General features: G+C 58.0%; 1 protein-coding gene across 2 annotated transcripts in view; it reads left to right on the forward strand.

Annotated features, from left to right (window-relative positions):
* The window catches only part of VWA5B1 (von Willebrand factor A domain containing 5B1), a gene marked incomplete at its 3' end in the record, with an annotated part of 52,507 nt that extends 50,971 nt beyond the window's left edge, over nt 1-1,536 (forward strand). For both annotated transcript variants that reach the window (XM_080655616.1, XM_080655617.1), the window contains one exon: nt 1,051-1,536. In XM_080655616.1, the coding sequence (XP_080511742.1) occupies nt 1,051-1,536 (486 nt within the window). The remainder of the gene's footprint in view (nt 1-1,050) is intronic.
* Nucleotides 1,537-13,466: the final 11,930 nt, after the last annotated feature.

The following is a 13,466-nucleotide window of genomic DNA, read 5'->3' on the forward strand; positions in this document are numbered from 1 at the left end:
CGTGGCCTGCCACCTCGGGGCCAGGTGCGTGGGGAGCGGAGGTGCTGGAAGGAGGGACATGTTGGAGTTTCACTGTGCAGCCCTAGTACCTGCACACCTGAGTGCACGGAGGCTTTCCAACCATCCAGGGCAGCAGAGCGCTGTGCGTGGGTTCACTCAACAAGGACTCGTTGAGCCCGGCGCAGTGCTAGGCCCTGGGAGACAGACTTGAACTAGATGAGCATAGTCCCTGAGCTCGTGGCACTGTAGTGGGGACACAGACCAGGAGCCAGCAATTCTGCTCCTTGGGCGCTGCGATAGGAGAGCTCGGGGTGGGGGGGCAGAGCAAGGCGGGTGGGGCGCCTTCTCCAGGCTTGCGGGTCGGTCGGATTGATGCACGGCTTACTGAGGAGCATAAAGGTCAGGCCGAGACCTGAAGGCCGAGGACTGATAGCTGGCACCTAGAGAGGAGAGAGAGAGCGGTGGCTGGAGAATGGGGCTTGAGGAGGAACAGTCAAGGACGAACCAGCGATTTGGAAATCATGGTTAGGACTTATTCTAAGAGAAAACTGACGCCACTGAACTGACGGCCTCCAGAGAGTGACATGATCTGTGCTTTACAAAGACCCCTTGGGGCGCTGGAAAGATGAGGGGGTGGGGACAGAGGAAGAAAGTAGAGGCAGAGACAACACGGGGAGGCGGATGGTGGACTCAGAGATGTTGAGAGAGCAGACCTGTTGGCACCTGGAAACTGATTGGCTTGGAGGGTGGAAGAGGGAGGTGAGCTGCCCAGAGCTGCTTGGTGGCCGAGGACGGTCTCGGTGGCCGTGATGGGCCCGAGGCAGGCTAGGAGTGAAGGGGTTGCGTTGGGCTTGGAGAGGGATCAGTTTGGAGTGCCTGTGGGATAAAGGAGGGAGCCGCTCAGTGGGCCTGGGTGCCCCGCAGATCCCCCAGGAAGGGGGGTCAAGCTGGAGAAGATGAATGGTGGGCTGTGTGGACCCAGACTTTTGCATGGCCTGGGATCCACCGGCTAAAAATTTGAGGCCCACTGAGGGGCTCCCCCACCCACAGGTGTCTCTGCAGCTGGCCTCCGGAGCCTTCCTGATGAACGAAGCCTTCTGCGAGGCCATCCACATCCCTATGGACAAGCTCAAGTGGACCTCGCCCTTCACCTGCCACCGAGTGTCCGTCACAGCCCGCCAGCCCGAGTCTAAGAGCAGCCCCTCGTCTCGGCACCCCTCTTGTGACACCTTCTCCGAGGAGCCTCTGGCAGGGGACAAGGAAGGCTGGGAGCTCAGAGCGGTGACAGAACACACAGGGAAGCTGTGGGCCACGGTGGTGGCCCTGGCGTGGCTGGAGCACAGCTCGGCATCCTACTTCGTTGAGTGGGAGCTGGTGGCTGCCAAGGCCAGCGCGTGGCTGGAGCAGCAGGAGGTGCCCGAGGGCCGCACGCGGGGCACGCTCAAGGCCGCCGCCCTGCAGCTGTTCGTGCTCCTGCGGCACTGGGACGAGAGCCTGGAGTTTAATATGCTCTGCTATAACCCGAATTATGTGTAGGGGGGCTGGGGCAGGGAAGGGCGGGGAGGGGACCCTGTGGGCCTGCTGGGGGAGCTTTGGAAGCTGTAATATATTGGTTGCTAGAAAGAACCCTGGACTAGCAATCAGGAGGCCTGAATTCAATCCCAACTTTGCTACCACCTAGCTGTGCAACTGAAGACCAGACGGCGCCCCCTGTCTAGGCCTCAGTTTCCCCCCCCCGGAAGATCAGTGGGTGAGGTGAGGTTGGACTAGATATCTAGAAGGGTCAAAGGTCCCTTTCTGCCTGGACTATGGGCTGCTGTGGGGTTACAGCCACTGAGGGTGGAGAGGGAGCACAACTTAAACCTGGGTTCCCCCAAGAGGAGGAGCACGTGGCCAGTGTCCCCTCAAATAAAAGGGTGAATGCGCAAACCCCAAAACGGCAAGTAACCAGATTTACAAGCTTATAGCTAGGCAGGAGAGACCACCTCTGCCTGCTGCATTGTGGGATAGGCACTCGTCTCCATGGTGACAGCCCAGAACCCCTAAATCACGCTTACAAACCCCCTGGAGGACCATCCTCCCCAACACTGGATAGAAGAGTCATGGGGGCCTTTTCCTCTGGCCTGGAAGCCTTTTGTGTATTTTAGTATTGATGCGTGACTTCCTAGGTAAGAAGAGCAGGTGAGCAGGACAAGGGGGGACACCCTGCAGGCTGGGGTGTTAGAATGAAGCGGTTGTCTGTGCAAAAACAGTCCCAAAAGAATGGATGTAGTCACAGAAGTCAGTGGAGAGCCCAGACAGCACTTTAAGTAACTTACACACTTTCAGGAAGTACATAATGCACTCTACCCATTCGTGCTGAGGGGCTAGAGAGGCACCCTGTGTCAGCTGCATTCTGGGACGGGGGGCGCTGTCCAGCCGTGTCACACTGTGGGGGACAGGGGCCTTCTTTGCAACAGGGAACCATGCTTGGCTGCAGTGCATTTGGGGCAGCAGCTCCAGCCAGGAGACGTAATATATTCAATGAAATGAAAGACTCTTAAAGCTTCCAGGCAGAGAGGCCCTGGGGACTTCCTCTCAGGCCCACCTGGTGATGCCATGTGGTGACATCCGTGTTGCAGCCTCAGATTCCCTCCTGGCTGCTGCCCAGCGATCTCTGCCCCACAGACTCCCCTGGAGGCAGGTCTGGACCTCACCAAGGAAGCCCACCAGCTTGGGGCCCCGGGCTGAATCCGCACACCCCACGCGCACACCCCTCTCCAAGGCCTTAATCTCGCCTCATCGAGTGGCCCCGTCAGGCCCCACGGCCCTGGCACAAGCTTCCCGCTTCCTGGAGACCCGGAGGGCCCCACACAGACCTGTGGAGCACGTGGACTCTGGCACCATCTCAGCCTTGGGAAGACTCAAAAATGCCCCGTCTTCAGCAGGAGCTGAGGGAGCCCAGGGGTCCAGCCCAACACCCACCAGGCTGGAGAAAAGGCAGCCCCAACAGGAAGTGGTACCCCGCACAGCCTCCCCTCCCCCAGGAAGAGCCCTCCCTGACCTCCTGCTGAGCTGCAACATCTCCCAGGCGCCTCTCTGCACCAGCCCCTTGAGGCCCTCACATAAAGCTGGGATCCATCCCCAAGGGAGGGGGCGGGCTGGAGGCTTAATATAAATCCCGCCAGCTGCTTGGCTCACTGTTCCGTTCTCACCCTCTGGCAGTCACTAACCCAGTGGCTACCACCACCCCAGGAGGGACATGATGCCAGAAGGGGATGTTGGCTCAATGTCAGCACCACCCAGAGGGATAAGGGCTGTAGGCTGTCTTGCTCAAGGCCTTGAGCAGGTGTGAGGACAGCATTGTCATCTCCCACCCCACCTCCTCCCCCCACCCCCAAAACCAAAATAACACTCTGCAGCTGTGCAGCAGCAGCCCCAGCCCCAGAGTAAGGAGGGAGGGGCGTGGCATTCATTAATGGAAAGATTGTCAGGCGGATGGTTAACGAACCTGGCACTAGTTTGGGCAAGTGGCATCTCTGGGTGCCCTGGAGCTGGGGCTTCCCCCACTCTGACTTTCCCAGATTCCCGGCCTCTGAGTCCTTTTCCTCTTAGTGACCATGGACTTGCTCTAATTGTCTGGGTGACCTTGAACCAGTCACATCTGCTTTGTGGGCCTCTTTCCTCCTCTAACGCGACCAGGTTGGACCGGGCTGTCCAGCCTCCCGAGTATCCTGATTCTGGTGTCAGGGCCCAGTGTGGACAATGGTTGGGGGCTCAGGATGGCCCGGCACCTGCCCAGTGTGGAATGAGACACCTGCAAGGAGTAACCGAGAAACCCAGCAAGGCCGAGGGCACACCACCCCCTTCACAGGGAGCATCCTCAGACCCTGCCCCGGTGGCAGCAGCTGGAGGGCTGGACACCTTGGATGCACAAGCAAGTTGCTGACCTCCGCACTCCCTGGCTCTCCCGCCCAGCACCCAAAGGTGCAGAGGAACACCTCTGGCGACGGGCCGCCCTGTGCCCCTGCCTGGAACCTGTGGGACACTCCAGCACCCACCATTGCCGAGCCCACATGCTGCCTCTCACTACAGCATATTGGACCGTCTCCGAGTGGCCCCCAGACCCAAATGCATTCCACAACCTGAGAGCCCCGGGAAGGGGAAGAGACGGGCAGGGCTACCCGGGGAATGGGCGTTGTGTTCATTGCCATGGCATCTGGGAGATCGTTTTCCCCACTTCTCCAGCAGGGTCTAGACGCAGGCGTCCTCAAACTACGGCCCGCGGGCCACATACGGCCCGCCAAGGACATTTATCCGGCCCGCCGGGTGCCGCTGCCTGTCCTGCTTAGCAGCCGACTCGTCCCGGGCCCGCAGTACACATAGGAATTTGTTCATAGTTTTTTTTTTAAACTATAGTCCGGCCCTCCAACAGTCTGAGGGACAGTGAACTGGCCCCCTGTTTAAAAAGTTTGAGGACCCCTGGGAGAGAAACCAACAAAAACAGAATGGGCGCCTTCCGGGGCTGTAGCACGCTCAGCGGCGCCAGCGTACAAATCAGCGGGCAGGGGTGTGGGCAGCCCTTTGCACTGGGTAATCCGCTCGCTCGGCAGAGGTCTCTCCTGAGGTAAGGAGCTCAGCATCTCCTGGCCAGGCCCCGGCCCCTACCATGGGGCTCCCTGAACCCCGGATTCGGCCGGCCCCAGCCTGGTGACCTAAGCCTCGGAGCAGCGCTATCTCCCGGGTTCCCTGACGAAGCAGGCTTTCTCCTGTTCATGCTGCAAACCTCCTCAGCTCGACCCGGCCGTCTTGAGCTTCTCGCCGCGTCCCAAGGCACAGCGCCTCGTCTCCATGTGGTCGCCTGCGGGGACACACGCAGTGCCGTTTCTCTATTTGCCCAGGTGGCTTTGGCTCAAGTGGCATGGCCGGTGCTTGTCCCCTCGGAGCCTCAAGTGCCTACAACGTGCTGCCCCGTCCCCTTGCCTGCTCACCCGTAATGTCCCCCTGGTGCCTGTGACACTTGTTCTTGGAATACACCTCACCTTTCTGCCCGGTAGCCAGTTGGGTGGAAGTCCTGCCCATCAGCCAACTAATGCCACCGATAACTGGCAAATCGCATCCCGGGCCGTGTGAGTGTGTCTGTTCTCAGAGGAATGGCTTATTTGCAAGTGGTGGCTACTGTTCTCGTGTAGGCTTTTAGCTCATAAAAACTGTTGAACGTGATGATGTGACAAAATTACACGTGTGTCTGCTCTTCTGTTCTCAGAGCTCAGGCTTGACTTTAGATGCGTGGTCCAGCCATCGGCTTGCCCAGGTGGTCACACCTGACTTGGTTTGGATTTCCCCAGGGCGACCAACTGTCCCACTCTGTCTGGGACTGAGGTAGGGAGTTCCCAGGATGTGGGACTTTCCAGTTTTAAAACTGGGTCGACCCAGGGGAAATCGGGACAAGATGGTCACAGTGGTTCCCCCAGAAGCAGAGCCTGAGATAAGGATTCGGTGCAGATGGTGTGTTGTGTGACCCAGGAAACACTCCCAAGGCAAGTGAGGCAGTGGAACAGCGACAGGAGCGACACTGATAAAGGGCGTGTCACTAGCAAGTCACTACAGGGGTGTGCACTTCCATCCCTGGGGAGCTCCCTGGGAAGGAATGGGGGTGGGGAGTGCCCATTCCACTCAGTCACTGGGTGAGGGTCACCCAGGCCATTCATTCCAGGGCGCTCCGGCCTGCCACCGGCGGCGCAGCAGCCCAGCTGGCCCCTGAGTTAGAGAAAGCCCCGGGCAGAGACGCACAGGGGCTGGCAGGTGGCCAGCCCACGTGCAGAGGGGAAATGAGCTGCGGGGACGGCAAGGCCCTGGCACCACGTGCTCCAGTGTCTTGGCGGAGCTGCTTCCCACGGTTCAGATTTTTCTCAGAAGCAATTAGTGATCACAAAGTACGTTTATGTGCAAATCATCACCAGTCACCAGTTTGCCTCCGAACCCACACACGCTGATCCCAAAATCAAACACAGGGCTCATCTGGAAATCCTTCAGCAGCTTACCTTGTTTCCTCAAAATCAATCATCACTTTGCAGCCTTCAGGGAGAACAGCTGGCTGAGATAGGAATTCCCCACAGGCCGAAAGCATTGCCTCGGTGTGCTACCAGCCCCGATAGGAATCATTCGGGGAGCCAGGAGACTGACTAAAAGGTCACAGCGAGATGCTGTTCAAGGCATGGCCCTCGTGGGTGATCTTCTCTGGGTGATGGCTTTCACTGAGATGGACAAGTCCTTTCTCTGACCCCGCACCCCCCCAGCTCTGGGCTGCTGGAGGACCTGAAGTCCTTTCAACATCTCACTGATGTGCATGAGCTGGTACTACCTCCACTTTTGTAAGAAACTCGCTTCTTTGTTCTCTTCTCCCATGGTGCATCCTGTAAAAGCCGTGTGTGTGTGTGTGTCCTGCTGGGATGGCAATAAGGGTCTCCTAGACCTTCATACTATGCAAAACATACTCAGAAAAGCAGGGACTCCACACTGGAAACTCTCTAGAAGGAGCGAATGAAGTGATCCCGGTGGTTTGGGTCTCTGGGTCTCCTGCCCCTCTGTCCTATGGTGGTCAGTCCCCTCCAAGTCACGGCTGGCCCCCTAGGAAACCGGGGCTCCCTTGGCTCAATTAATCTTTACCCTGGTCTGAAATGGGGAGCTGAGTCCAGCCTCGCTCTGCGGCTCTCTGGGTCTGCCACCCAGCAGCAGTTGTCCTTGTCCCCCCCTGAGCATCACCTAGAATCTGCCAACCATGAATCCTTCCTGGGAGCATCCAGACCACCCACCCAAAGTCCAGCCACCCCAGGTCCAGGGTTGGAGGAAGAAAGGAAAATGTGTCTTCCATGATATAATGAGACACAGGTCATCTCCTGGGAGGCATCCTCTCCTAGCCTGGGGGTGGGGGGCCTGGGAACTCAGGATGTTGTTACCCCAGCTCCTAAGACCCCGATCATATCTGGGGGGAGGGAAGTTGTCTATGATGAATGGCTCCCTCAGCTACCTCAAGCAGAACTAACTATCCCCTACACTACCCGCAAGCTCAAGATCCTCCAGGTTGCAGATATGGCCCCTGCAGGCACTGACCTGTCTGGCTGCAGCATCTGGGGCTTCCCCAGAGCAGGAAACCAGGGGCTGTTTGCACAAATGCCTTGACACTCAGACCCTCCAGTGCTGTTCTTATATCGTCCAGCAGAGAGCGCTGTGGGCATGCATTGCCTTCCAGGCCCAGGGCTGGCTGAGACATTTGGGGAAAGAGGGGCAGCAGGAATGAAGGGAGACTTTAGAAGCTATTCCTGTTCCCTGGCAACAGTCTTCTTTCTCGGCTAAAAGTGGGTAATTCGTGATAGCTGGTTAGCCCACTGAAAGGCTGTGCTGGTCACGTATTCACCTGTGTGTCTGGACACCGAGCTAGCTCACCTGGGACTGGAAAGGAGGGGGTGACTACTTAGTCCTTTTCCTGCTCTGCCCACTCCTCCTCTCCTCCACCATATTAGTACCCGCTCCTTCTCCAAACTTCCTGCAAGCCCACTTCTGAAGGAAGCCCTCCCAGGCCTCTTATTAGCAGCAGCTTCTTATAGGAGCTCCCAATCATACATGGGGTCTCTCCCAAGCCACAGAAAGGGCTGTGTCTCCTCCACTCGACTGTGTGCTCTGAGGCAAATGTTGGGTCGCTCCATTAGCACCTGTTTCAGGACTCTGTCCACCGACAGTGAGCAGTTTGGAGACAGCCCTCTTTTCCACACCCCCAAGGTGGGATCTGAGAGGCCCCCCCAAAGTCCCATGAGCTTTGCACATTGGGCAAGAGAAAGATGGGATTTGATCAGGTAAATGATCAAAGGATCAGGCGAAAGGTCCTTGGGAAAGAAGACCAGAAAGGCAGCAGGTGAGACTTGGAGATTGAAAACACCAGACCCCCTCGTCTGCACCATACCTTCGCCTTCCCTGCAGGTCCCCCACTCGGCCTGCACTGTCACCCAAGAGGTGGCCCTCATCACTGCCCACGTGTACAACAGTTCAATGCTGCCCTATTCTCCCTGCCTCCAAGTCGGCCTCTTTGCGTCCAACCTGGGCAATGGCCAGAGGAAGCCTTCTAGATCACCTTCAGTGGCTCCCTATCGCCTATGCAGGGCAAGTCTAAACTCACCCTGACACTCAAGACCCTTCACCATCTCGCTCATTTTCCCCTCATTGCCTTCACTTCCTGCACGTCACAGGCAAAGTTCATTCTTTCAAAAACTATGAACCGTGCTACCTACTAAATGCTGGGCCCTAGATCGGAAATACAAAAAAGAAAAAGAAAAAGGCTGTGCCTTTTCAGCTTGCTCAGGCTGTCATAACAAAGTACCACGGACCAGGAGCTTAAACAACAGAAATTTATTGTCTCACAGTTGTGGAGGCTAGAAGTTCAAGATGAGGGTGTCAGCAGGGCTGGTTCCTTCCGAGGGCTGTGAGGGAGGATCCGTGCCAAGCCTCTCCGCAGCTTCTGGTGGTTCCTCGGCTCACAGCAGCATAACCGCAATCTGCACATGGCATTCTCCCAGTGCCTGTGTCTGTCTGCAAATTTCCCCTCTTCATAAGGACACCAGTCATATTGGATCCGGTTAAAATGGCCTCACTTTAACGTGCTTACCTCTGTAAAGATCCTTTCTCCAAAAATGGTCACATCCTGGGGTGTTGGGAGTTAGGACTTCAACATATGAATTTGGCAGGAGACACAAAGCTATGACACTGCACTCGTGGGGCTGATGTCCTGGTAGAGAGAGCTAGACAAGACACACAAAATCAAGTAACTATATATTAGGACAAGAGGTGACAGGGCAGCAAAATGGAGCAATGTTAGCGGGGAGGGAGTAACAGGATGAAGAGGATGCTGTTCGTGCCTGGGCAGTTAGAGAAGACTGCTTGACTGGACTCCCAGTGTCCCCCAAGCAAGCCATTCATGTCCTTGCCATGTTTTCTCTGCCCATGATGGATGTTTACCCAGGGAAACTCCTCCTCCAGGAAGCCTTCCTGACCTGCAGCCCAGGCAGAGAGGACCTTTCCCACAGCCCTTTGTGCTCTCAGTAACGGCTGTTATGAGCTCTCTCAGTGATATTTCAAGGCTGTGTGTCCATCAAACTATAAGCAACCCGAGAGAAGAGACTGGGCCTCAGCAGTGCTTGGCACATCCCAGCTGCTCAGTAAATGTGTGCTGAAGTGCGAGGTTAGAGGGTGACCCAATCATTCTATGTTTAGTGCAAATACTCCGAAGTTATAATTTAGGGAGTCCTAAATGTCAGACATGATTCTAGGTCTTTCCATTGATTCACCTCGTTTGCCCCTCACAACTCTATGACGTACCATTTTAGTGTTACAGATGAGGAAACTGAAGTTCAGAGGCATTAAGTAATCTGCTCAAGGTCACCCAGCCAAACACTGGTGGGGGCAGGATCCAAACCTAGGTCTGCCCAACTCTTGGGCCAGGTCTCTCAATTTCAAGACATTCATTCATTCATTCGTTCATTTGTTCACTCTGACTTCTACCATGTGTAGGTACCCAGGCCAAGTTAACTGGGCCAAGTACAGAAAGGGGAGGAGAAGGAAAGAGAGGGAAAGGGAGGGGAGAGGAAGTAGGGAAGGGAGGGGAGGGAGCATTTATTCCTGAGCTTTCCATGCTCAGCCGTGGCACAGCTGGCTCACTGTCCCCTTGCCCACTAAGTCCCCTCCTTACCACATCACCCGCCGAATGTACATGTAGCCCAACTCTTCCTGTCCCTCCCCAGGAAGACAGCCAGGGACTAAAGACACAGGAGAAGAATCTGTGACAAATCCTCCTGCCGGTCCCTGCATATCACATGCCACCCAATGGAGCCCACAGCTGTTTGCCTTTTCTCCACTGTGCTTTCCCCGTTACCTGCTCCTACTCCTGCCCCGAGGAGGGAAGCAGCAGACGGCCCTGGCCTGGGGACCCAAGTCCCAGCTGCTCCTACTGGCAGTCTCAAGATGTCAGGGCTGGATACGGTGCTGAGAAACCTCCAAATGTCCAGCCCACCCCCTTACAGTAGGGATACTGAGGCCCAGGGAGGCATATGGCCTGGACCAATGTCACCCATTGTATCTCATGAATCAGAGGAAAAGCCATAGAATCATGTCTGGCATTTAGGGCCTGGACCAAGGTCACTCGGGCCCCCGAAAACCTTCCCTCGTTGTATCTAAAGGCAATGTCCTCAGAAAGGCTCTTATGAAAATACCCCTGTGTGGGTGAAGGCTAGAGACGGGGGACTGCAGAGGGGTGATACCCATAAGCTAGATACTTAGGCTGGGGGAAGCCAGGTTCTAGGGTGGCAGACAGCACTAGGGAGAGGGGAGCAGGAGCCGGAGCAAGGCTGGGACAACTGGAAATAAATCTTGCTGCCCTCCTCATTTTGTAGTAAAACCCGGATTCTCTGATGCTGAGGGGAGACCTCCCAACCATCATTCAGCAGAGGCACAGGTCATTTCGAGTGTGTAGTCTGTGCGCCACTAGGCAAGTTTCTTCCCCTCTCTGGGCCTCAGTTTCCCCATTCGTTAAAGGGGAGAGGTGGACTGGATCCCTGCCAAGGTTCCCTCCAGCTCTGAGGGGGTAAGTTTAACATCCTCATTCCAGAACATTCCAGGATGACTACGGGTTGCCCACACTCCAGCCTCCGCCCCCATGAGGCTGTGCTAGCTCTCCTGGAGACACGGAATCTCCCCTTGAGCCATAGGCATTGACAGGGCAGATTCCAGCATGGCCACACCTGGTCCCACATCTGGTTCCGGGGGATAAATGAGCTCTGGGACCCCGGAGCCCGCAGAGCAGACAGCAAGCCTGGAGCCTCCAGCAGCCACCAACCAGGCAGATGGGCCAGGATTCCGTTCCAGGAAGCAGAAAGCTGGGAGGCCACCACCACCGTGGCCCCTGGGGCCGGAGGCCTGATGAAATTACAGCCACCATCAATCAGAGGTTTGGCCCTGGGCAGTGGAAAAAGTGTGAGTTTCTGGGCTGGCTTCTCCCTCCTGCGTCTGCCTGTCACTAGCTGGGCGAGTCACTGCACCTCCCCGAGCTCTGGTTTGCCCAGCTGGGTGCTCACAGTTAGACGCACACTGGGCCAGGCAGCTCAGAAGAGGGACCCAAGAAGCCCCTGCAGCCCAGGAGTCAGTCAATCTTTATTGGGGGGCGGGGGTGGGGAGAAACAGTTCCTGGGTTTTATTAAATTGCAATTCCCAGTAGAGAGAGAACTTTCAGGGTGACACCAACAAGGCCTGGGAGCGGTAGACACTGTACGCACCAGCAATAAAATTAAATGACGAACTGTCCCCAGGTTGGCCCCGGCTGGAAACCAAGCCTGCAGCTGGGACGGGGCTGTGCTAATGGCGGGCGGAGGGGAGGCCCCCACCTGGCAGTGGGCAGAAGCCAGACCGACCGGACCCCTCTCCCCACTGTCTCTCCAGCCTTCCTCTCCCTCTGCTTTTGCGCAGCTGTATTTCCGGTCCCTCTTCATCGGCTGCTCTCTGCCAGTCATCGCCCACCCCTGCCTTTGTCTCGGTCTCCAGGGGCGCCCAGCCTGGTTCTCTCCGTCTGTTTCCCTGCTCCCCTCCCCATTCAGACAAGCACCCTCCCTCAGCCCCCGCGCGCCCCGCCTCCAAACCCAGCGAAGCCACATCTGTCCTAACCCAAATCCTGCCAATTAAGCCGCTCCCTCCGCTCCCTGCTCCTTGCGGCGGCTGCTGCTGACGTGGGGAGAGACGAGCGAGCGGCCACCGCCTACGCGGGTGGGGCGGGGTGGGGTGGGGAGAGGCGGCGGCCCCCTCCGGGGGCCTGGCCGTCTTCCGTCTGTCCACCCACAGCTGGCGAGACGCGCGAGGCGGTCCGAACCTTACTCCCACAGGCCTCGCGCTTGGGGTCCCCCACCTGCTCAAAGACCCCCACCTTCGTCTCCCTGCACTGACCCTCGCGCGCGGATATCCCCGCCTGGGCCCACGATTCCAAATTGCCCTCCAGCTCTGGCACCACCCTCGCGCTCTGGTTTCCCCCAGGCAGTTCCGAGACCCCCAGGAAGCTTCTCAGACCCCCCCTCTCCTGGGGGGTCCGCCTCCCGGCTCAAAGGCGCCCACCAGGCTTCTCAGACCGCCCCTCGCACTGGGGGATCCCCTTAGCGCTCCAAGACTCCAAATTGCGCTCCTGGCACGCCTCTCCATTCCCTAATTCCGCGACCCTCATCCCGCGTTCCTGGCATCTCCAACTCGACGAGTACTCGCTCCCAACCCCCTCTGCGCCTCCACCGCGCACTCCCCGCGTCCCCACGCGGCAATCCGCGCTTCCGGCACCCTCCACTCTCTGGGTCCTCGGTTTCCCCGTCCTGCAAGGCGCGGATCCGCCTCCACGAAGGCATAGCGGTGGGAACCGGGAGGGGGCACTTAAGAGCAATTAGCTCGCTCACAATTGGCAGCAATACCTTAATAAATAATAGTCTGAAAAGCATGTAAATAAATATTAGAGCGCATTACGTGGGCAGGAAGCGCGGCCGCCCCCTTCCCCCGCTGGTTTGAAATGCGGGGAGATTGGCAAGTGCCTGCGGGCCCCTGGGAGATTCCCTGCGCCCCGGAGGCTGAGCTGGGGGGGTGTAGGGAGAGGCCCAGGGGGCTGAGCTGGGGGAGTGGAGGGAGAGGCCCAGGGCGCTGAGCTGGGGGGTGTAGGGAGAGGCCCAGGGGGCTGAGCTAGGGGGGTGTTAATGAGAGGCCCAGGGGGCTGAGCTGGGGGGGGGGGGGGCGTGTAGGGAGAGGTCCAGGGGGCTGAGCTGGGGGGGGCGTGTAGGGAGAGGCCCAGGGGGCTGAGCTAGGGGGGTGTTAATGAGAGGCCCAGGGGGCTGAGCTGGGAGGGGTCGTGTAGGGAGAGGCCCAGGGGGCTGAGCTGGGGGGGTGGAGGGAGAGGCCCAGGGGGCTGAGCTGGGGCGGGGGGTGGAGGGAGAGGCCCAGGGGGCTGAGCTGGGGCGGGGGGGTCGTGTAGGGAGAGGCCCAGGGGGCTGAGCTGGGGGTGGGGGGGGGGGGGTGTAGGGAGAGGCCCAGGGGGCTGAGCTGGGGCGGGGGGTGGAGGGAGAGGCCCAGGGGGCTGAGCTGGGGGAGTGGAAGGAGAGGCCCAGAGAAGGAGCCCAGGTTGAGAGACTCAGAGAAACACAGAAGCGGTAGGGAAAGTATGAAAAAGAGGTGGAGAGGAGGACGGAGAGGGACTAGGCCCTCTGAGGGGAGCTGAACTGGGAGCAAGGACAGGGGAGAGGAGCAGAAAAGGCAGGATCTGATGCTCCGGGTTACAGAGTGAGAGTGTCTGCCCTTGGTTCTCTCCTGCCTCTCTCATTGCTCCTCGGTCTTCCTTGCTGCCTTCTCCTCAGGCCCCTGGCCCCACCTCAGACCGTGAGCCTTCCCTCACCTGTCCTCACTCACTGGATGACACATCAGTCTGG

The sequence above is a fragment of the Plecotus auritus genome (assembly GCF_963455305.1).
Source record: "Plecotus auritus genome assembly, chromosome: 2".
Classification (NCBI taxonomy): Eukaryota; Metazoa; Chordata; class Mammalia; order Chiroptera; family Vespertilionidae; genus Plecotus; species Plecotus auritus.